Consider the following 22373-nt stretch of genomic DNA (forward strand, 5'->3'; position numbering starts at 1 on the left):
GGACCCAACCCACAGGGAAGTCTGTTGCCCCCCTGGGGCTTGGGTGAGAGACTTAGCTAAGAAAGTCAAGCGCCTGGTACAGCCCACCAACTACTACCCACTACTGGTCTTTCAGGCTGGTAATGACGAGGTAGCAAGGAGAAGCCCGAGGGCAATCAAAAGGGACTTTAGGGCAACTACTTAAAGGATCAGGGGCACAGGTTGTGTTTGCCTCTGTCCTTCTGATAGGGGGGATCGCTGCTGACAAGCAGGCTCACCACATTAACACATGGCTTCAGGACTGGTGCAACCAACAGGATTTTGGGTTTTTCAATCATGGGAAGGTCTACGTGATGCCAGGCCTGCTGTCACCAGATGGGATGTGCCTCTCTCAGAGGGGGAAAAGGATTTTGGCTCAGGAGTTGCCAGGGCTGATAGATAGGGCTTTAAACTGGAGTTGAAGGGGGAAGAGGATAAAACCAGGCACGCCGGTGATGAGCTAAGGGATGGTGCGCTAGAATCATAGGGACTGTGCGCCAGTGAGGTCCTTCGGTCGGCTCCACAAGGGGCTGTGTGTAGGGAAGTGCATTTGAAGTGCTTCTACACAAACGCACGCAGTATGAGGAATAAAATGGACGAGCTAGAAGTCTTGGCCCAGTCCCACAGCTACGACATCATCGGCATAAGTGAAACCTGGTGGGATGAGTCCCGTGGCTAGCGTGCTGCAATAGATGGTTACAGGCTCTTCAGGAGGGACAGGCAGGGTAGGCGAGGTGGCAGGGTGACGATGTATGTGAAGCATGGGCTGGACTGCGTGGAACTTCAAGTTGGGGATGGCAAAGTTGAGAGCCTCTGGGTAAGGATTAAGGGATGAACAAATAAAGGGGATGTCGTTGTGGGAGTCTATTACAGACCACCTGGCCAGGACGACAACACCGATGAATTATTCTTTGCAGAACTAAGAGGTGCCTCGAGATCAACTCCCCTTGTCCTTAAGGGGGATTTCAACTTGCCAGACATCAACTGGGATCACCACACAGCTGACACGAGCAAGTCCAGGAGGTTCATAAAGCACCTAGATGATAACTTCTTGGTGCAGGTGCTAAGGGAACCAACTAGGAAAGGTGCCCTCGATCTGTTGCTGGAAAAATGAGAGGGTCTTGTGGGAGGCGTGGCAATTGGCAGCCATCTCGGTCATAGTGACCATGAAGTGGTTGAGTTTAGAATTTATGGTAACAGAAGGAAAACTGCCACCAAAACTTCAGCCCTGGATGTGGGGAAAGCAGACTTCAGGCTGCTCAGGGAACTAGTCAGCAAGATCCCCTGGGAAGCTGCTTTTGAAGGCATAGGCGTCCATCAGTGCTGGTCAATCTTTAAGCACTGCCTCCTAAAAGCACAAGATCAGGCGATTCCAAAATATTGGAAGGCAGGCAGGTGGGGCAGAAGGCCAGCCTGGCTGACCAGGGATCTTCTACTGGAGCTTAGGAAGAAAAAGAAAGTGTACGGTTACTGGAAGGAGGGTCAGGCAATGAGGAAGGAATACAGGGATGCTGTTCGTGTTTGTAGGGAGAAAATTCACGGGGCCAAAGCCCAACTACAGTTGAAGCTGGCCATGTCTGTGAGAGACAAAAAAGGGTTTTTTAGATACATTAACAGAAAAAGGAAAACCAAAGAAAACATAGGTCCGCTACTTGACGGGGAAGGTCTCCTCACAGACAATGACATAGGCAAAGCAGAGACATTTAATACCTTCTTCACCTCTGTCTTCAATGTTGATGATGGGCTTCGGGACCCTGGGTGCCCTGAGCTGGAGGACCATGACAGTAGGAATGACAAACTCCCTACTGACCCTGAACGTGTGCAGGATTTGCTGCTCCACCTGGATCCATACAAGTCCATGGGTCCAGATGGGATCCATCCCCGGGTGCTTAAAGACCTGGCTGATGTCATCGTGGAACCTCTCTCAATTATTTTTCAACCATCTTGGGAATCTGGAGAAGTCCCAGTAGACTGGAAACTGGCAAACGTTGTCCCAATTTTCAAGAAGGGTAAGAAAGAAGACCCTAGCAATTACAGGCCTGTCAGTCTCACATCAGTGCCTGGTAAAATCATGGAGAAGATGATCCTTGAAGTGATTGAGGCACACCTGGGGGACAATGCAGTCATTGGTCCCGGCCAACATGGGTTCATGAGGGGTAGGTCCTGCCTAACAAATTTGATTTCCTTTTATGATAAGATCACCCATCTAGTTGACCAAGGGAAACCAGCTGATCTGATCTTTTTGGACTTCAGCAAGGCTTTTGACATGGTTTCCCATAGGATCCTACTGGACACAATGTCCACCATATAACTTAACAAAACCATCATACGATGGGTGAGCAATTGGCTGACGGGCAGGGCTCAAAAGGTTGTGGTTAATGGGGCCACATCTGGCTGGTGGGTGGTCACTAGTGGGGTCCCTCAAGGCTCCATTTTAGGGCCAGTCCTCTTCAATGTCTTTATAAATGATTTGGATGTAGGACTAGAAGGTGTGTTGAGCAAAGTTGCCGACGACACCAAACTTGGAGGAGTTGTGGACTCTGATGAGGGTGGAAAGGCCTTGCAGAGAGATCTGGACAGAATGGAGACCTGGGCAATCACCAACCGCATGAAGTTTAACAAAGGCAAGTGCCGGATCCTGCACCTGGAATGGGGCAACCCTGGCTATATGTACAGACTGGGGGACAAGATGCTGGAGAGCAGCCCTGCAGAGAGGGATCTGGGGGTTGTGGTTGACAGCAAGTTGAATATGAGCCAGCAGTGTGCCCTGGCAGCCAGGAGGGCCAACCGTATCCTGGGATGCATCAAGCACGGCATCGCTAGTCGGTCGAGGGAAGTGATCGTCCCACTCTACTCTGCACTGGTGCTGCCTCACCTTGAGTACTGTGTACAGTTCTGGGCACCACAGTACAAGAAGGATGATAAACTGTTGGAGAGCGTCCAGAGGAGGGCAACGAAGCTGGTGAAGAGCCTAGAGGGGAAGTCATATGAGGAGCAGCTGAGGGCACTGGGCCTGTTCAGTCTGGAGAAGAGGAGGCTGACGGGGGACCTCACCTCAATCTACAACTTTGTCACGAGGGGGAGTGGAGGGGCAGGTGACCTATTCTCCGTAAACACCAGTGATAGGACCCACAGGAGCGGTGTTAAGCTGAGGCGGGGAAAGTTTAGGCCGGACATCAGGAAGAGGTTCTTCACTGAGAGGGTGGTCACACACTGGAACAGGCTCCCCAGTGAAGTAGTCACTGCACCAAGCCTGTCTGAATTTAAAAAGCAATTGGACTATGCACTTAGTCACATGGTCTAAACTTTGGACAGACCTGTGCGGTGCCAAGAGTTGGAGTAGATGATCCACCAATCTTGTAAACATATCAATATAGATTTTCTTTCCACATAACTAACACTGAGATACTGGTTTGCTTGTATTTACCATACACTTGTATTCCCTTTTCAAGAGGGATATTTCATCAAGGTCTTCACCGGCATTTGAGTGAAAGGTCCATTTTGACTACACTTTCAGTAAAAATTAGTTCTGATGTGGTTGACAAATCATTTCATACAACGTGGTTATAAAGAACATTAACATCTCCTGTTGCTGCCTTTGGAATCCAGAATATAATATGTGAGCAAGGACTTCATGACAAAACAGTTAATAGCAATTTTACGTGCTAATATTTGGTAAGTTAATATTCACTGATACCTAAAGTTACTTCTGAAAATAACGTATTTTCTTTAGAGATTTGATAACAAAAAACATTATCATATCTCAGAGAACAAGAACTGATTTCATGTAGATCTCCCGTAGAGACAGACTACAAAAATAATCTCCTCTCACTTTTCCAACCCAAAAGATTTGGATGGAACACTTGTCCTGGTTTCAGCTAGAATAGAGTTAATTTTCCTCCTAGTAGCTGGTATGGTGCTGTGTTTGGGATTTAGGATGAGAATAATGTTGATAACACACTGATGTCTTAGTTGTTGCGGAACAGTGCTTACACTAAGTCAAGGACTTTTCAGCTTCTCACACTGTACTGCCAGCCAGCAGGCAGGGGGTGCAGCAGGAGCTGGGAGGGGACAGACCCAGGACAGCTGACCCAGACTGGCCAAAGGGGTATTCCATACCATCTGATGTCATGTTGAACAATATATAGGGGTGGCTGGCCAGGGTGGGGGGACCATCTGCTCGGGGACAGAGGGGGCATCAGGGCAGGTGGTGAGCAATTGCATTGCGCACAAGTGATGCACAGTAGTAGTACTATTATTATCATCGTTTTCCTTTCTTTTCTGTCCAATTAAACTGGTTTTATGTCAACCCACAGGCTTCCTTTTTTCTAATTCTCTCCCCCCCTCCCAGAGACGGGGGGGGAAGGGTAAGCAAAGAGCTGTGTAGTGCTTAGCTGCTGGCTGGGTTAAACCAAAACACTTATTCACAGATGAGCTACAAAGTCTTTTTCAGATAGCATGCATATCTGTAGATAAACCAAAACAATAAAAGGCAAGCTCACAGCATCCTTTCCTGAAGTCAGCTTCTAATTGAAAACCACCATGTTCCCAAACCTACTACCAACATATGAATTCCCATGCAGTGTTCAGCTTGGCTTATCCTTTAAATTTACATATAAATATTACATATTTTCACCCCATGCACATGAGATGAGCATGGAAGCAAGGGCAGACAGCAAGCAGAAGGGTCATCTGCTTCAGCCCATACTTCATACTTACCTGCTCTGCTGCTAAACTCCTCCATCCTGAGCACACGTGTACCACAAAGGTCCAAGGAACTGGCTTTTGCCAGGTAGTTTGAAAGCTAGTATTGACCATGCAGTCTTGCGAGGTCAAATGGGGGCTCAAGGGCAAGCCCAGGCCCTGGCCTTTGCTTCCAGCACCAGAACTGGCAGATGCTCACATGCCCCAGGTTGCCAGACATACACCCTAGAGCTCAGGAGACAAGAGAAACCATTCGTACTGCTTTGATTTACCAGTCAGTCCATACATGAGCCCTGCTTCCAAGATATTATCAGACATGACAAAAGTGCATCAGAAAATCAAAACGTTGCTAGGAGGAGGCAGGGAAATGAGCAAGATTCCAGTGGCCTGATATCTACATCTCCAGCTCACTGGTTGTAACAAATTGCATTTGCTGTCTTGTTCACCATTGTGCTGCCTTTGATCAACGACCATTTCAATACTTTTAGCTGACTACTACTTAATTCATTAAATAATCACAGCTAATAACTAACCACCTTGGGACTACAGATAACATCACATATCTCAAAAAATCTCAGCATTTGTGAAAGGACATAAGCCCTACATCTCTGATCACTTACTGAGGTGCAGCAGCAGATTAACAAGGTGAAAAAAGCCTTAAAGCAATGGATATCATAAAAGTACTGATAGATCCCACAGTGGAACCACAGAGAAAGCCCAAGTAGTATCACTCAATCAGGTGTTCAATTTTACATCTCCAAATAGATGAACATGCTCCAAGACAGTGGGCTACGTTGTACATGGAACATTTACTGCTCTTTAACCATTCATTTCCAAAAATGTATGTTACTGAACTCCACTCAAGCTCTGCTGTCATTCTTTATTCACTCAATTTATGGCATTCTGAAGCTTATGAAGTTAACAGAATTAGTTTGGCTGTCTTAATTCAGAGGCACGTGCATTATTTCAAAGTAATCAAATATATGAAAACATTTAGTTTGTTCTCAACTGCATTCCCATAACATTCCCTCCATATAGTATTTTAATTTAGTTTTCTGTTGCCACTAGGAAACACTTCCAGAGGAATTGCACTACTTTGATTTTACACAAAACTGAGGACAAAACGATATTGGGGGGCTGGCTATTCTACAGGATACAAAGGACAAAGTGGTGTTGGGGGGGCTTGCTCTTTCTCAATTTGAAGCTCAATAAACACTGAAATGCATGACAATAATCAAACTAAAGTTTCTCCTTTGTGAATTTATATTTCTCTCACGCAAAACAGTAAGTCCATTAGAGAGTGCTCCTACTGTATGCTTTGTGACTGCTCTTTATACCAAGCCACAAAACTGTACCTGGCTTATCAGAACTGTGTTGACACCTTTATATTATTCATGCTTTGCTGAGACAAATAGTGGGTTTCAAGTTCTGGCAGGGAGCTGCCTGACAGGTAGCCTTACATCTGGAGCACAGCTCCCACTGAACAGCTGTTCTAGCCACAGAACAAGCACAGATGAAGCACTCAAATAAAAGCAACCCCATGTTGCATTTAATTGGAACAATCAGGTTCCTCAAGGCAGGGTTTTAAGAAAGGTGGAGGGGGTGGGTATTAGTTATTAGAAAAAAGGGGGGGACACCAAGAACAAGCAAGGACAGCACCCAGCTGAGCCCAGACCAAGACTCTCGGCAGGAGTACCTTTAGGCCTGAAGAGTAACATTTTACATAGCCCCCAGTTCACACCAAAAGCAATTCTCAGTGACACAGACAGGATAAGATTACTTTATTTATGCACTCAACACCCCAAACCGTTAGGTATTTAAATTATCTTAAATATCTAGCCCTTCAATACTTAGGCCCTACTATGAATTACATAGAGCTGTTGCATTATTTGAAGAGCTCTGTTCTTTTTGGCATGTATTCTATGTACTTTTGGTTAGATTCAACCCTGTGGTCTTTATTGCTGCAGCATCCAGAGGGAATTTCAGTCCCTTACAAATAAAGTTCCTGTACCTTGTGGTCAATGGCCTGCTACAAGTTAAAATTATCTTTGTTTCTCTGAGGTTGAGCATCAGAACCAGCATTAGAATCACATAAGCGCCACTTCTCTGATATGCAATTGAGCACGATAACCATCAGGTTCTTTGCCTGGAGAAGCGAGTGGTCAGTTTGTGCTTAGTAAGAAACTAATTTAAGAAAATTATAATGGATGATCTCTTAAACAACTTCAAACATTCTAAGCTGGTGACAAGGATACTGCAGAACAAAGAACACACCACAGGACAGCAAGGTCTGTGGTAGATATGCATCTAAATATGCATGTGGTATTTTTAGCAGCTCATGTATTAGACTGAATGTTGTTAGACTTCAGTGGCTGAAATGGACATAGGCAAGATTTCCTTAACACAAGGCTCCATACCACAGATGCTTTACATAAGGAGAATTGGTGAAGTTTTCTAAAGCTTGGAAAAGTTTATACCCATTTTAATTAAACAAAGGTTTAAAAAAGACACCATGCTGATAAGATGAATTCATAAACATTTGTCGACAAATAGTCAGGCATTTACAGATGTTGTGGTTTGAAAAGGAGCATCATGGTACCTCTGCAAGCAAATCTCCTTCACTGGTGACTTCTAACAAAACATAACTTGTGACATGAACATACCAGGCAACAAAGTCATGCAGGGCACCAGTTACAGGCACAGAGAATCAACAGGAGAGGTTCATTCACTCTACAACATAAACGGAGTAAGATAATCTCATTGAAAAGAGAAATGAGTAAAAAATAGATCCCCCACAAAAGGTAAAAACCATCCATGAAGCACAACCAGGGAGGGAAGAAACTGAACACCATGAACAAAACCTGTCGCAGTCCTGGGAGAATAATTATCCAGCACCAATATCCCAGTACTCATTCACATGCTCAGACCTAAAGCAGACAGCATGATAGATGGTACCAAGCTCAAATACCAGACTCCAGATGTATCTCATACCTGTATGCTGAGTGCATGATTTGTGTTCTCTAAATAACAAGAATTCCATGAACAAACTTGCTTTAAAGAAATCATTGCTTTTCATGACCTAAATCATCTTACTTGCTGGGCTTATCTACCAGCTTTCAAGTAATAACATATTGAGAAGTAGGTTTAATTCCAGTATCAATATTAGTTTGGATCATGCTACAAATGAAAGATATAATTAGGAAAATAATGTTTAAAAATAAATGCTTGGATTAACTTAAGACATCCAGTGGTCAAGGTAGCCATCTTTAATTTGTACATATACATTTTTCTGTATAAGGGTACAGAGATATACACACACTGTGGTGGATAGCACATGAGATACAATTATGGAGACTCAGTTACCTCTTCCTCACAACTTTTTCCCCCTAAATTTTACCTTCCAAAATACTCCCTATAGCCCTTTTGGGACCTCCACCAGGCAAAACACAGTCTGCAGGGTGGCTTGTCTGGAGCAGCACAGACACAGCCCAGCCTCTCATGGTACATGATACAGAAAGAGACTACAGATGCTAGAGGAGCCCTGTCCCTATCCACCTCTCCTGGCAGGGGAGAATAATGTTGTTGCACAGACTTCTCTGCAGCCTTCCATCCCAACAGTAACTGCATCACATCCTTGTTCATGCATGTACATTAGCGCTGAGTCCCTCTTGCCACAAGAAAGATAAGACCAGAAAAGACTCAAGAAATGAGCAGAGCTCCCAGCTGTCTGCATTTCTCTTCTGGCCCTAGTGTTACTCTAGGCTTTATGCAAGTGCTACTTTCAATTAGATTATTTCCCTTCCCCCCCTCCTTCTTTGGTTTGGCCATGAGACAAAAAATCCATTATTAACACAGTTTTACTCATTAATCAAGATAATCTTCTTTTGCTCTCCAAAGTTTCTCATGTTCTTATCTTTGCATAATTGAGCATTTACACTTCAGAAGAACATCACCTGAGGGAGTGGGGGCAGGTTTGGAAAGGTTTTCCCCCTTAAGTTTCAAATTAAAAAAAAAATTGAAAGGGGATGAAGTTAAATTACCAAAGCCTTAGGGCAGAGTAACTTAAAGACTGATAATGTGTAAGAGTTTCTCTCATTCACCACAGAAACTAACATTTCACATGATGTAAAATCAACAAGCAATAGACTTATAACATTTTGTCCTTATATAGTAGGATCTTATCAAAAGATACCCAACAGTCTCCCAAAACCTTGTTTTGCTGTTCCGCCTTTGAGGCAGAGACAATGGTGGATTTTCCTAAACACTTGTGTCAGGAAACTCCACCATGAAAGCCAGGATCATTTCCAGAAGATGTCACGAGTGTGAGCAAGCTCTGCCCAGTCACAAATACTGTCCTAACAGAGACCTTGTTTCTTGGTCAGGATGCTCTGTGTCCAGGCAATTTGGGCTGCCAGATCCTCAGACAACCTCATCAGGAAAGCTTGGCTTATCCAGGGTTTATTCTACAATCCCAAGGCTTTAAAAGCCCCAGATGAAGTAAGGAGTGCCAAGGTTTAACCCTTCAGTTGTGGGGAACCGAGAACCCTGGAAATCCTGCTGGACATGAGCACCTAAGGCTGACAGGTCCAAACAAAGCAACAGGAAACCCAACCTCAAAGCAAGGCCCTCAGTGCCTCCTGGCCTTGCTACGGAAACTAGGATGCCTATTTTTTCCATTCTCAGAGTTTAAGAGTAGAAGAAAACTAGCAGAAATGCGCAAACATAAAACATCTAAATGGCTCATGGACCCGTGCTGTCTCCTTCAGCACCGCCCTAAGCCACAGACCACCATCTCAGGTCTCCATTTTCTCAGATCTCCACAGGGTAATCTATAGCACAGTGCAGGCATGCCTTATGTGTCTCCAAATTCAGGAATAGCCCCGAACTTTCAACAGTACCCAAATCCTGACTGAAACAAGCCAGAACAAGCAGCCCAGAGAGCAAAAATGTCTGCTCACATGTACATTTCACATGCATCATAAGCACACTGTTTCTGAAAGTGGTCTGCTGGTTAAGGCTGCACTTGTTGCTTCCCATATGTGAATTTTCTTTGAATAAAATTAATTTATTTTACAATAGCCTCAATACAACATGTCTCCTACAATACCTCAATCTCTTTTCTACAATAGCCTTCTACAATATACTCCTTCTTTCCATAGACCAATATAAGAATTTTGCTTTTTTTTTTTGACTACAGAAACAAGGAGACTCAAAGGATCTAGGGATCTAAATTAGGAAAACAGGGAAAAAGGTCCATAAGACAATGGTTACAGGTAATGCTTTATCACTGTCATGCACCAAAAAAAGCGTAAAAAAATAAAAATAAAGCTTCCAAACAGCAACATAAATCCACTCCAATGATGCAGCTAATTTGTTGAGATTTTAGGCTTGATTTTCATGGAGGAAAGTAACCTATTTCCTTCTGTTGCTACTGATGGTGTGCACATAATTCACTATAAATATCAACAGAATTCAGAAAACAATTCACCTGCAAAGAGCTGACTGCTGTGAACAAGAACATGTCTGAAGCATTGAAGAAAATCAAAAATACTAAAATTTTTTAGTAAAAACAAAAAAACAGCCTTCATTCTTTTTTCTCCCCACCAGTTATAGAAATTATGGCTCTCGCATTGTTCAAATATTCATCTCACCAGTAGGTTCAAGGCACTCCAGAACATTGGTCATGTGGGCAAAGTCAAGTCCTGATGGAAACACTTCCCTTAAAATTTGAAGGAGAGGTTTCTCTGCTAAAACAGATACTATGGCCAAGAATCAGGCTCTTGGACATCAAGTCAATTGGACATCTAGTCAAGCACCAAGAAAATCCTACCTCAGCATAGCACAAGCTATGACCTTTTGCTTTCCCAGCACCACACTACATGCTCTTCTGCAAGGTGAAAGCATATGGAGGCAAAGGTCAAACCCTTCTGATGGGTCTAATTTCATCTAATAAAATGAATTCTGCACAAGAACTGCACACACTTCCTAGTTACATACACTGTTCTTCCCAGTCTTCCGTTTGCTTATCTGATATCAGTGGATATCCAGCCCCACACACAGGCCCAAAGCACTGCTTTTTGGGATAGGCTTCTGGCTGGGAGACATTTGAAGGGTGGCTGGTCCTGTAATCAAGGTTAAGAACTTTTGTTCTTGTAAGAAACCGCAGGAAAGTTGTTCTCCAGCCAACACCATACCACACACTACTTAAAACCTAGACCAAACCCAAGGCCAGACCTTCTTCACATACAAATCAGGTTGTGCCCCAGCCCCAAAGTTAGAAGGCTGGGATGTTGTTTCCATGGACTTGGAGATAACCCAGTTCTGAACACCATTCCTGTTCCTGGTTGGAAGCTCATAGATCCACATACAAATACTTACAAGTAAGCAATAAAACATTTGACAACCCTAGCTTGGCTACATCAAAGGTGTTTCCAAGTTAAGCCTTTAAACTCTAGAAGGTGCTGGCAAGGGCAATGCCAAAGAAACTTGAGAGATTTTGTATCACACATTTATTCACTACCTCCTTTCTGCATTCCACAGCTTTTAACTGGCTATTTACTAGTACGTTGCACACCTTGCTTCAGGAAGTTTAGAAAAAAATTATCAGAAACCATTATACAAAGTCTGGACTGCTTCACACGTGTTCTGAAGAATATAAAAATGTAAATCAAAAGTCCCAGGATATCCTAGGTACCACTACTGCCACTATTTCTTCTAATGCATATGAGAGCTGACTAAATTTAGTTCTCCTTTTACATCTTGCAACACTTGGGCTATGCTTTTAATTCACAGATAAAATTTACTGAGCAGTGGAAGATAGAAAAAAACAAGACTTGCTTAACACTCAATGCACTTTATTGAAAATTTGGAACACACAAAGCTTAACTTGCTCTAAATCTAATAAATACTTTAGTTGTTCTGTGTTATGGGTAGTATTCAGTGGCTTGCATGACTAATTAAACAATCTTGAGTTTGCTTTGAAGGCTAAGCCATCCTAAATGGCTTTAAATTACATTCTATCAAGCTAAGCTTGGAATTAAAATTCTCATTTGTAGTAAGGAAGTTTACTGTGTATAAATGCTATTAGAGGGTCTGCACTGGAAGTTTTAGTGAGCTGAATTGTTTCTGGCCCTGGCTGCAAACAGAGACATCCTTGTTTTCTCACAGCTGAAGTCCATCTTAGGAGGTGAAACTGTTGCAGGACATACAAAAGGAAAAGTGCTTCTAGGGGAGTTTTGCATAGGATGGGAAATCAACGAGAAGATGGGGGTGGAAGCAAAGCTGTTGGAAGCAGAAAGAAAGGACACACAAGGAGAACTGCCCTAATAGTTTTTATCTTCTTCATGTGGCTCACAGCCAGCACAGGTGAGGCTAATCTACAATGACTGCTAACACTGAAAGTATGCAACCTGTGCATCCTACATCCATTTTGGTTTAATGGGGCCATAAGCAAGTTATTTGAGATCACGAAGTGCACTGGCAGCAGTACTTCTGTCTGCAAGCAAAGAACAAGGCACACTGGCAGCCAGTACCCAGCTCACAAAGCAGAGCTGGGCACACGCACACAATTTGGAACAAAGATGATATTTTGCTGGGAAGGTTTTGCTCTTCTATCATCAACTACACATTTTGCAGGAGAAGTGAGAAATAGCTGTGTGCGGTAAAACCACGTCCTGCAGCTCTCAGTCTGGTCCACAACTGGAGCAGACACCAGCCCTTTGTGTCAGGCAGCCTCCCATGCCACCACTCAAGGTTAAACAAATAATCCACACCTGCTGCAACGAGCACACCAAGGACTTCTGAGCACAGCAGTTTTCATCTCAAACCATCTGAAAGCAATGGAGGCATTCCAAAAAAACAGTTTTCAGGGAGGCTGTTCCCCTTCTCCCCCACCCTTTCAAATGACTAACTTTTTCATCCAGCAGAAACCAAACTGAGTCTGAAGGCAGAGACACGTACTAGACCACTCGTCCTTTTAGCAGCAGTGTGTGCTGTGTTTAGGTAGTTGGAGTTACTGCCCACTAAACAATAGTTTGTCCTTCTTCCATTAAAACCACCCTCAAAAATTTGCCTGGCATCTATCTGCCATTAAGTGGATGTTTTTGTGCATGGCGTGTGTACACATGGAGGGGTGCCTTTTTCTCAATCATTACTTTCCCCACTGTCCTCATGTTTGAGAAACACCGTACATTTCTATTGTTTGTCTTCACTTTCAGCTCTTCCACAAACTGAAATGTGAAGTGATCCATGCTTCCACTGGCACAGCTCTGCCTTGTTTTCTTTCTCCCCTTCACAGATTCATTCATGTGTAGAAGGCTTTTGATCCTGGGTTTAGGTATTCATCCCTGCTTTACATAACCACAAGCAGTGACAGGTACTTATGTAAACTACAGTTGTGTCCTTGTGTAAAAACTCCTGCATATTGTGCAGTGACAATTTAAAGTAAAAGCTATCAACAGTTCTCCTTCACTTCCCATTTGCAAAACAAGTTGCAAGGAGCAGTGGCAGACCAGGAGAAACAAGATGTGTTAAACACTATAACAGTTGAAGGAAAGAATCTGTACTTTGGATCTCCCATCTCTCCAGCCTGCTTCTTGTGTTTCTGAAGTGCCCACAGACATGCAGAGCAAGGACTAAGGTCAGGCACATCACCACTGCTCCCACCCACCAGTTATCCTTGCACAGACAAAGGACAGGCCCCATGGAAGGAAGCATTCCCTAAGGGACAGCCTTGTTGGGTCATAGAAACACCTTTAAAAATAGCTCCAGTTTTCCTCTTCGTGAGAAAGTGTCCATTTAATGAATAATTGAGGTTATCCACTGTCAAACACAAATGTTAAGGAAGTGACTTATTTCAGTTACCTCAATCCAATAAATGCATTTTTATTACTTAGCAAGTTCTCAGGAAATTCATCCCTTTAACAGCTCCTCTTTGGGGAAGGCAGGAGATTCCCTGCACACAAACTTTACATCTCCTCTAGTTCACTCCTACAGGAGGAAGCATGCAACCTTCACACATTATCCATGCAGAAATACCCAAAACAGTCAGAGAACCAGAAACCAAAGTTACTCACCACGTGGCTTCAAAGCTCCAGAAAGCCCACCTCTGAAGGATGTCCCCCTGTTCCATCACAGTCCTTTAGTTCATAGCTGTGGTACAGGAAGGAAACCTCAAGACCTTAGAGACTCTGAGCAGTTTGTGGGCTTATGCCCACTCCAATATTTGCTAGGCTTCCTGCACACTGATGATAACATGGACCACATTTATTTCCATAAATCTGATATTCAGGATGAGCACATACCCATAAAGCCACCACGGAGTCAGGTCTCTCAGCGACATCGCACACTGCAAGGCAGGGAAAGGCAGAAGAGCCACTTTACACTGGAGAGTACAGTCAAACAATGCAACTCACGGGGCACAGTAAAGTGCCTCCTCTGTAGCACTGAATTAAAGAAATCACCTCTCCAAGCTTGGCTCTGCTGCAAGCCAACAAAGGAAAAGTAGCCCAAGGAAGGCAACACTAGAAATAACAGTCCTGTACCAGTGTGCAAACCACCCAACATACAGACCCAAAGAAATGGAAAGAGCAAACAAATGAAAAAAAAGAAAACCCACACCTGCCTTAAATACAGCAGCTGATGCAGTGAGATGGGATGCATCTGTACAGAGTAAGCAGGAGAATCATTGTCACCTGGGCAGACTCCACACACTCACCCAGGGAGGATTTCAGTTCAAAAGCCACTGACTGCCCCATACTCCATACATTCTTTAATGGCAAATTCCCATTTAATGCCCTTGACACCAAGGCACAAAGCTAAAGATTTTGTAGCCCCTGAGCAGTACTGTACCTTGGCCTCTTCTATTTCCTGATGTATCTCTTTTAATATCCATTGATGACATTTTTGAGCACCTGTAAAACCAATATGAGGTCTAAGAGAAATCAGTGCTCTGCCTTCCACTACAGAACAAGAAAAAGAAAGAGAAAATAAATGCTGTTATTAGATATGGATTTACTTAAGGAAAATATTGTTAGAATCTGAACAAGCCCCTACAGTTCTGTGCTGTGGATAGTGCAATAATGAAAAATATTATTGGGTCTAAAGGAAAGTTATGACACTATAATGTAATGCAGACAAGTGAAAAGATGTATCAGTCATTACCTAGAATACAGTGGACTCCTGTGGTTTCATTTTTCATTACTAATTTAATGTAGTTACAATGCTACATGATAAAAAGTGGAAAAGAACAGTAGAAAGTGAGCATCATGAGAACAAAACGGGGATGGTAGAATTCAGATTTAAATAAGTTACTTGAAAAAATGTCAAGGATCCCTTGCAAGCTGAATAACCTCCATTAGCATTCAATAAAAGATCTAATAACAAAAGTGTAAAAGAAATGTGAAAAGAAAATTTTAATAAACACAAATTATGGAGTATATTTCATTATGTATGCATTATGTATGGCGGCTAGCAAACGTGACGCCCATCTACAAGAAGGGCCGGAGGGTAGACCCGGGGAACTATAGGCCTGTTAGTTTGACCTCAGTGCCAGGGAAGCTCATGGAGCAGATTATCTTGAGTGTCATCACGCGGCACTTGCAGGGCAAGCAGGCGATCAGGCCCAGTCAGCATGGGTTTATGAAAGGCAAGTCCTGCTTGACAAACCTGATCTCCTTCTATGACCAAGTGATGCGCTTGGTGGATGAGGGGAAGGCTGTGGATATGGTCTACCTTGACTTCAGTAAGGCTTTTGACACTGTTTCCCACAACATTCTCCTCGAGAAACTGGCTGCTCGTGGCTTGGACTGGCGTACGCTTTGCTGGGTTAAAAACTGGCTGGATAGCCGGGCCCAAAGAGTTGTGGTGAATGGAGCCAAATCCAGTTGGAGGCCGGTCACTAGTGGAGTCCCCCAGGGCTCAGTGCTGGGGCCAGTCCTCTTTAATATCTTTATCGATGACCTGGATGAGGGGATTGAGTGCACCCTCAGTAGGTTTGCAGATGACACCAAGTTAGGTGCGTGTGCCAATCTGCTCGAGGGAAGGAAGGCTCTGCAGGAGGATCTGGATAGGCTGGACCAATGGGCTGAGGTCAACTGCATGAAGTTCAACAAGGCCAAGTGCCGGGTCCTGCATCTGGGGCGTAACAACCCCAAGCAGCGCTACAGGCTGGGAGATGAGTGGCTGGAAATCTGCCTGGCGGAGAAGGACCTGGGAGTACTGGTTGATAGTCGGCTGAATATGAGCCAGTAGTGTGCTCAGGTGGCCAAGAAGGCCAACAGCATCCTGGCTTGCATAAGAAGCAGTGTGGCCAGCTAAGGAGGTGATTGTCCCCCTGTACTCGGCTCTGGTGAGGCCGCACCTCGAGTACTGTGTTCAGTCTTGGGCCCCTCGCTACAAGAAGGACATGGAGGTGCTCGAGAGAGTCCAGAGAAGGGCAACGAAGCTGGTGAGGGGTCTGGAGAACAAGTCTTACGAGGAGCGGCTGAGGGAGCTGGGGTTGTTTAGCCTGGAGAAGAGGAGGCTCAGGGGAGACCTCATCGCTCTCTATAGGTACCTTAAAGGAGGCTGTAGAGAGGTGGGGGTTGGTCTATTCTCCCACGTGCCTGGTGACAGGATGAGGGGGAATGGGCTAAAGTTGTGTCAGGGGAGGTTTAGGTTGGATGTTAGGAAGAACTTCTTTACTGAAAGGGTTGTTAGGCATTGGAATGGGCTGCCCAGGGAGGTGGTTGAGTCGCCATCCCTGGAGGTCTTTAAAAGACGTTTAGATGTAGCCCTTAGTGATATGGTTTAGTGGAGGACTTGTTAGTGTTAGGGCAGAGGTTGGACTAGATAATCTTGGAGGTCTCTTCCAACCTAGACGATTCTGTGATTCTGTGATTCTGTGAATCTGTATCACCATTCTACTATAGAAAAATTCTGTAGGCAGAAAAAATCAGTTTTGCTAAGAAAGGATGCTTTGCAAACATTAGCTTGACAGTCACACTCCTGTGATTCAATGAAGTAATTTATTCTGCACTCTCCCTTAATCCTTAGGGTCTTGCAGTACACTCTTCTTGTAGTGCTGTAAATGACAAAAAACCCATGCAAGTAAACAAATCTACACCACAGTAAAGCCAGCTTGAGACGATAATCACACTTTCCATTGTTTGTTGGGAAAATGCTTACAAACATGCTCTGCATGTTTGCAGAACCTTCTGGAGCTGGCTCATAAGGCAGCAAACACAGGTCAATGCCACCTCTATCTTGGTGGCTGAGCTCAGGTCAGACAGGTTTCCAAGACTAACTAGAATGAACTGACGTAAGAGCCCATCCAGCCACAACTCAGCTAGCAGCAATGCTTAAACACAGTAACAGGGATTGATCAGAGCTGCTTGACCAAGACCACAGTGAAATGCTCCCATAGGTTGCCTTGCAATTGTGTGGGGCTCTTTTTATTTCCTTTGCCTGAAGGGAAAGTTGGTGGGTCTCTTCAGTTTTTAAGAAATCTAAATTAAGATCTGTGAACTATTTTTGTGAAGGTTTTGCCCTGTATCCCATAAAAGAATATATACTATCGGATTTAAGTAACTTCATAAAGATCTTTCAGTGATATTTGGATCCCCCTATGACCTTCAAAGTCTTAGCAGTAGACATCGTCATTTGAAAGTTGGCTTATGAAATTGAAAATGCAGAAAACCAAGGCAGAAACTAATATATGTAGGAGGAAATGCTGCCTATTTGTACACACATGGAAACTGGCTGGGAGGAGATAGAAGATACTGTGTTAATACAAATGAAGGAAAACTCCATTTAGCTGCAAAATTATCCTCACCAGTAATATTTTCTTCAAAACAGAAACTTTCCCACAGCTGTTTTGACCAGCCTGTGCTGCATTGTTGTGTCTGTAAAACGTAATTAAGTACTGCCTGCTTGGAGGAGTTGAAGGATCTGATTAAAAGTTATAGAAAGGAATGGCGGGGAGGGACAGTTTAAGGGCATGTTAGGAGGGGCATGATCCAAAAATATTGAAAATAAATAACAAAAATACATTCAGATGTGTAGGGTATTATAATGGAACCAGCTTCTCTTCATGCTTCTCATAGTCAGCAAAGAGATTTTTCTCAAAAAAAATGAAGGCTAGTGCTGGGAAGAGAGAAGGAATGTAGTTCTATTCCAGGCATGAATGCTGTTCATGATCTCTGAAAACACTACCAAGGTTTTCCTGAATTACCTTGAGCAGTGGCAAAAGCCATTGTTTTCTTTGATACTGTTGGACATATTTGCCTCTAATTTCTAATGTTGATTTTCACAGCATTTTGAGATACCTGAAACTTGCAATATTCATGCCGGTAGATGCAAACTGTATGTCTCCTTTTCAAATAGTCAAGCTTTCATTCACAAATTCTCCCCCTCCACTCTTTCTCACGCACTGAGGTGAATTTTCACCACCTGAATTTTGTATTTTTTTGGCTTTATGAGCTGTGTCATCTGCAAGTAAAAGCCATCAAGTACCACTTAAGCCTATTTTCACAGTAAGGATATATTGGAAGTAAAAACTGCTTAAGAAATACTTTCTCATCTCCTTAGCAATTCAGAGTTTTATTTGCAGCAGTAGAGAACACAAAAAGAAATCCAGCTGCAGTCAGTAGAGGTTAACTCACCGTCCCTCAAAAATCATACTTTGAGTATCTTGGGTTGAAATCCAGAAATGGAGGCAGCAGCTTATGCTTTTGAAAATCTAGCTTTATGTGCATTTGAGACTGAAAATTTTCACACCGGTCTCTCCCTTAAAAAAAAAAAAATTGTTGTAATATTCAGTCGTTTATTTCTCTTGGAAAAGCACATTGAAAAGATAATATTAAATGAATTACAATGGGCAGTACATATGTTTGGTAAAATCTATTTTAAAGATGGATTTAATTGACAAGTCTATCACTATTTGGAAAGGAATGAAAACCATATGAAGCCAGACATCTTTGTTAAACGATTAACTGTGAACTCATAGCTGGACATAGTGCCTGTGTATGCACAGTTCATTAACTGCACAGCTATTTGGTCCAAGGAATTTACAATCTCTTCTGTGGAAACTTGAAGAGAATGAACCTATGAAATCCTTTGGATTTGCAGAGCAATGTATGGAGATTTTAAATGGAGTCAACTGCTCAGTTTCAGACTAAACTTCTTAAACTGTGTTTATAAATCCACATCCCCACTAAGTGTGGGGAGACAAATTGCTGGGGTTCATCTGGCGAAGTCTGTGAAGCTGCACAAGCCTTCCACTTTTGGGCCAAGGGCATAGCAGCTGGCTGGCAGCAGACAGTAAGCTGAGATTCTTCTTTGCCACCCTGAAAAACATTAAAGAACACAAGTGCAAAAATAACACCAAAGAAATGACAAGGCTACAAAAAAATTGCATGCTCTGTTCTGAAAGAGAAATGCTGTGCTGTTCTGATAGCACCTCCCATACAGCTGCACGAAGATGTTACTCGGGTTCTCCTAATGGCAGCACTGGGTTTGGCTCAAACAACAAGAGGATACCTTCCTTACAACCCTTTGTGTTGTGTTGTCCGTACTCACAGCTCATGCAGAACTTGAAGGGGGATAGCAAAGGCAGGAGAACCAGGCCGCCTTACCAAGCTCTATCGTAATGCAGACAGCTATGTTCTACTTTTGAGGCAGTGTCGTAAGACCAAGTGTTAAAAAAATGAAACTGCATCTGAACTGCACTGAATGTACTGACTTTTCATTTTTAAAGCACATAGCTGATCCCTGCTTTTGAACACATTCCCATTGGTATGGCTGAAGATTGCTAAAAGCAGGTGTCCCTTCTCTGACTTTGGAGTTCCCAGGGCTGGAGTTCCCATGAACCACAAACCCACCCCTATACCCACCAAACACAGGCCCTACACAGGTGTAACATCAGAAATCCCACACGTGGTTCTCCCTTAATAAAATATTCAACATCCTTCTCGCTCAGCTATTGACAACGTTCGCTTGTTCACTACATCCATTGTTTTCCTTCATGGACAGATCACATTTGTTTAAACTATTTCAGAAATACTACTTTCATTTGAAGCTGAAACAGCTTCCAAAGCTGTTTCAAAGTTTGCAGCTAGATGACGCATTTACACACAGAAACCAGATTTGTGTTTGGTATGTATTGTATGCATATTTACTACAATGCTCATTTTCTTCTTTGAATAAAAGTGCAGATTTTTTTCCTTTGTTATTTGCCAGCACTATTAACTAGCCACATTCTTCCTTTTGGTTGTATAATCCATGTCCTTCTCTGATCCTCTCTGAAGTAAACAAGATGGCCATGCCCACATCAGAGGATGGACTCACACTGTCATCCAAGGGCAGTGCTGGAGGAGCTGGGGCAGGTGCTCCTGTGGCAGTCTCTCTCCCTCCCACCCTGCCCCTGGTTTGGCAGCCTGGGAGAGTGGAAGGGCTCTTCTTCTCCCTTGGATCCCAAGGGCCAGGGTCTGGAGAGTGCTGGTGCTCGAGGAGTTGGGGAGCAAGAGCAGAGGCTTTGCAGGAGAATGCAGAAGCCTGTTTTAATGGACTTCGTGGAGCCTGAGAGCTGGCTGGGCTGCCTGTGCAAACATAGCCAGTAACACCAGCAATGCAAAACTTCTGTTGCAAGACAAGAATCAGACTCTTTTTATTCCCCCTGTACCTTGTCCAAAGCTTTATCAGGCAGATGAATCAGATCTCAGCCTCCTAATGTCACAAGCACAAGGTTTCATTGAACTGGCTGCTGTTCCCCAGAACAAGCTGAGCAAGAAAGCAGTGCATCAAATCCTTGCCACCCTTCTTTATACTTTTGTTGTGGTTGGAGAATATCTCCAAACATTACTGATTCCCTCTGCAGCCACTATGTGCCATGAATGGACTTATAGTTGGAAGAGAAGATCTACCCAGTGGAAGACTATGCAGCTTCCCAGGGCTGGTTTGGAAAGCAATGGTGGCTTTCACTCTGCACCTGCATCACTGATCAGATGTTGGAGTCATACTAGTCAAGCGTAGAGTGACACCTTCACATGTTAATAGTCCTCAGACTCCTGAAATCTGAGGAATTCAGGAATCCTCCAGAGAGATTTTGCTGGAGTGTGTTTCTGGATCCAACTGGGAGCACTCCAAGAAGTACCCTAATCATATAATCATAGAATCACAAAATGGCTTGGGTTGGAAGGGACCTTAAATATCACCTTGTTCCAACCCCCTTGCCATAGGCAAGGATGCCACTCACTAGACCAGGTTGCCCAAAGACCCATCCTACCTGGCCTTGAACACCTCCAGAGATAGGGCACCCACAGCTCCTCTGGGCAACCTGTACCAGTGCCTCACCACCCTCTGAGTAAGGAATTTCCTCCTAACCTCTAATCTAAATCTTCCCTCTTCTTCCCTCTTTTAGTTTAAAACCATTCCCCCTGGTCCAGTCATTTTCTGCCTTAAAGTGTGAGAAATATATGAAATAAAGATGAAATAAAGAGAAATGTCCACTCCTGGGCCTTTTCTATGAATGAACACACTTAAGGACATATTTTTAATTATTAGAAACTTCTGGTTTAAGCTGTGCCACATTGCCCATTCTTGTAATCTTCCAGATGTCCTATATATTTGTTGGTGGTTTTCTTAAGCAGTGGGGTAACTGTATGAAGAGTAAGCATGCAGTTCTCCTGATCCTAGAGAAGAGACCTGAAAAGCAGGGCTCGAACTAGAACTTCAAGGGCACCTCCAGGCATCCACAAAAATAGGTCTGTCATTAAAAGGAATGGAGCCATTACTGCTTGCAACTGGCTGTGGGACCAACTGGTAGATCAGCTGGGCTGGACACTCTGTCAACTGGTGCTTGAAACTTCCATGCAAAGGTTGCTTTCTTCCTTTTAGACTCGGGCAAATAATGCAAGGGAAGAGCCTTCCCTTGTCCCAGAGGGTGTCAGCACCTTGCCTTCCACTGGGCAAAACCCCCCAGTGAAACTGCATCCCAGGAGGGCTTGAGCACCTCAACAAGGTCCACAAGGGCATATTTTTCAAAGAAATATTTAGTTGTTAGTTCTGAGGCAGCAAGTACAGTAGCAAATTTTTTTCTCCTTTGACACAACTTTTGTGAAGGTTTACTGACGTGGCTCGGTATCGCTACATGAGGCATAGTATACTAGTCCTAAACCTTGTAGGTACACAGTAGTGACCTGGGTTTATAGCTTAAGGCTTAATTCATTACAAGTTGATTACAATTATTTATGTTTAAAAGATTTTTAAAAACTAGGGGATAGCTATTGATATGGATATTCTTTAAGTATAGGAATAAAAAGTAAAAAGAAATTCAAATCATATCATACAGTTGGGTATTTAAATAAAAGACAATTTCCATTAGTAAAATACTCAATTTCCACTAATACTACATTTCCACTCTGAAGATTGATGTTATGATTTGAGTAGCTCAAAGCCACTCGTGCTTTTCTCACTCCTCAGATAGACAGATAAAATTCTAATTCATTTCAGTTGAAGGGTTTCGATTTAAGTCCTGTTGGTATAATCAGTCTATTAAAATGGGAGGTGTTAATTTTCCAGTAATCACTATATTTTCTTTCTCTTCCTATCTCCCAACAGAAAGGACAGCTTCATCCTGCATGGTTAAAATGGAGTAATGCATTTAATGCCAGGCC

At 43.4% G+C, this 22373-nt stretch overlaps 1 protein-coding gene across 1 annotated transcript in view; it reads right to left on the bottom strand.

Moving 5' to 3' along the window:
- The window catches only part of LOC310894603 (uncharacterized protein), a 310402-nt gene extending 296081 nt beyond the window's left edge, over positions 1-14321 (bottom strand). The window contains exon 1 of the mRNA XM_083824913.1: positions 14025-14321. Within this exon, the coding sequence (XP_083681039.1) occupies positions 14025-14028 (4 nt within the window). The 5' untranslated portion in view covers positions 14029-14321. The remainder of the gene's footprint in view (positions 1-14024) is intronic.
- Between the last annotated feature and the right edge of the window lie 8052 nt (positions 14322-22373).

This window comes from Anser anser (genome assembly GCF_964211835.1).
Source record: "Anser anser genome assembly, chromosome: 2".
In the NCBI taxonomy this organism is placed as follows: Eukaryota; Metazoa; Chordata; class Aves; order Anseriformes; family Anatidae; genus Anser; species Anser anser.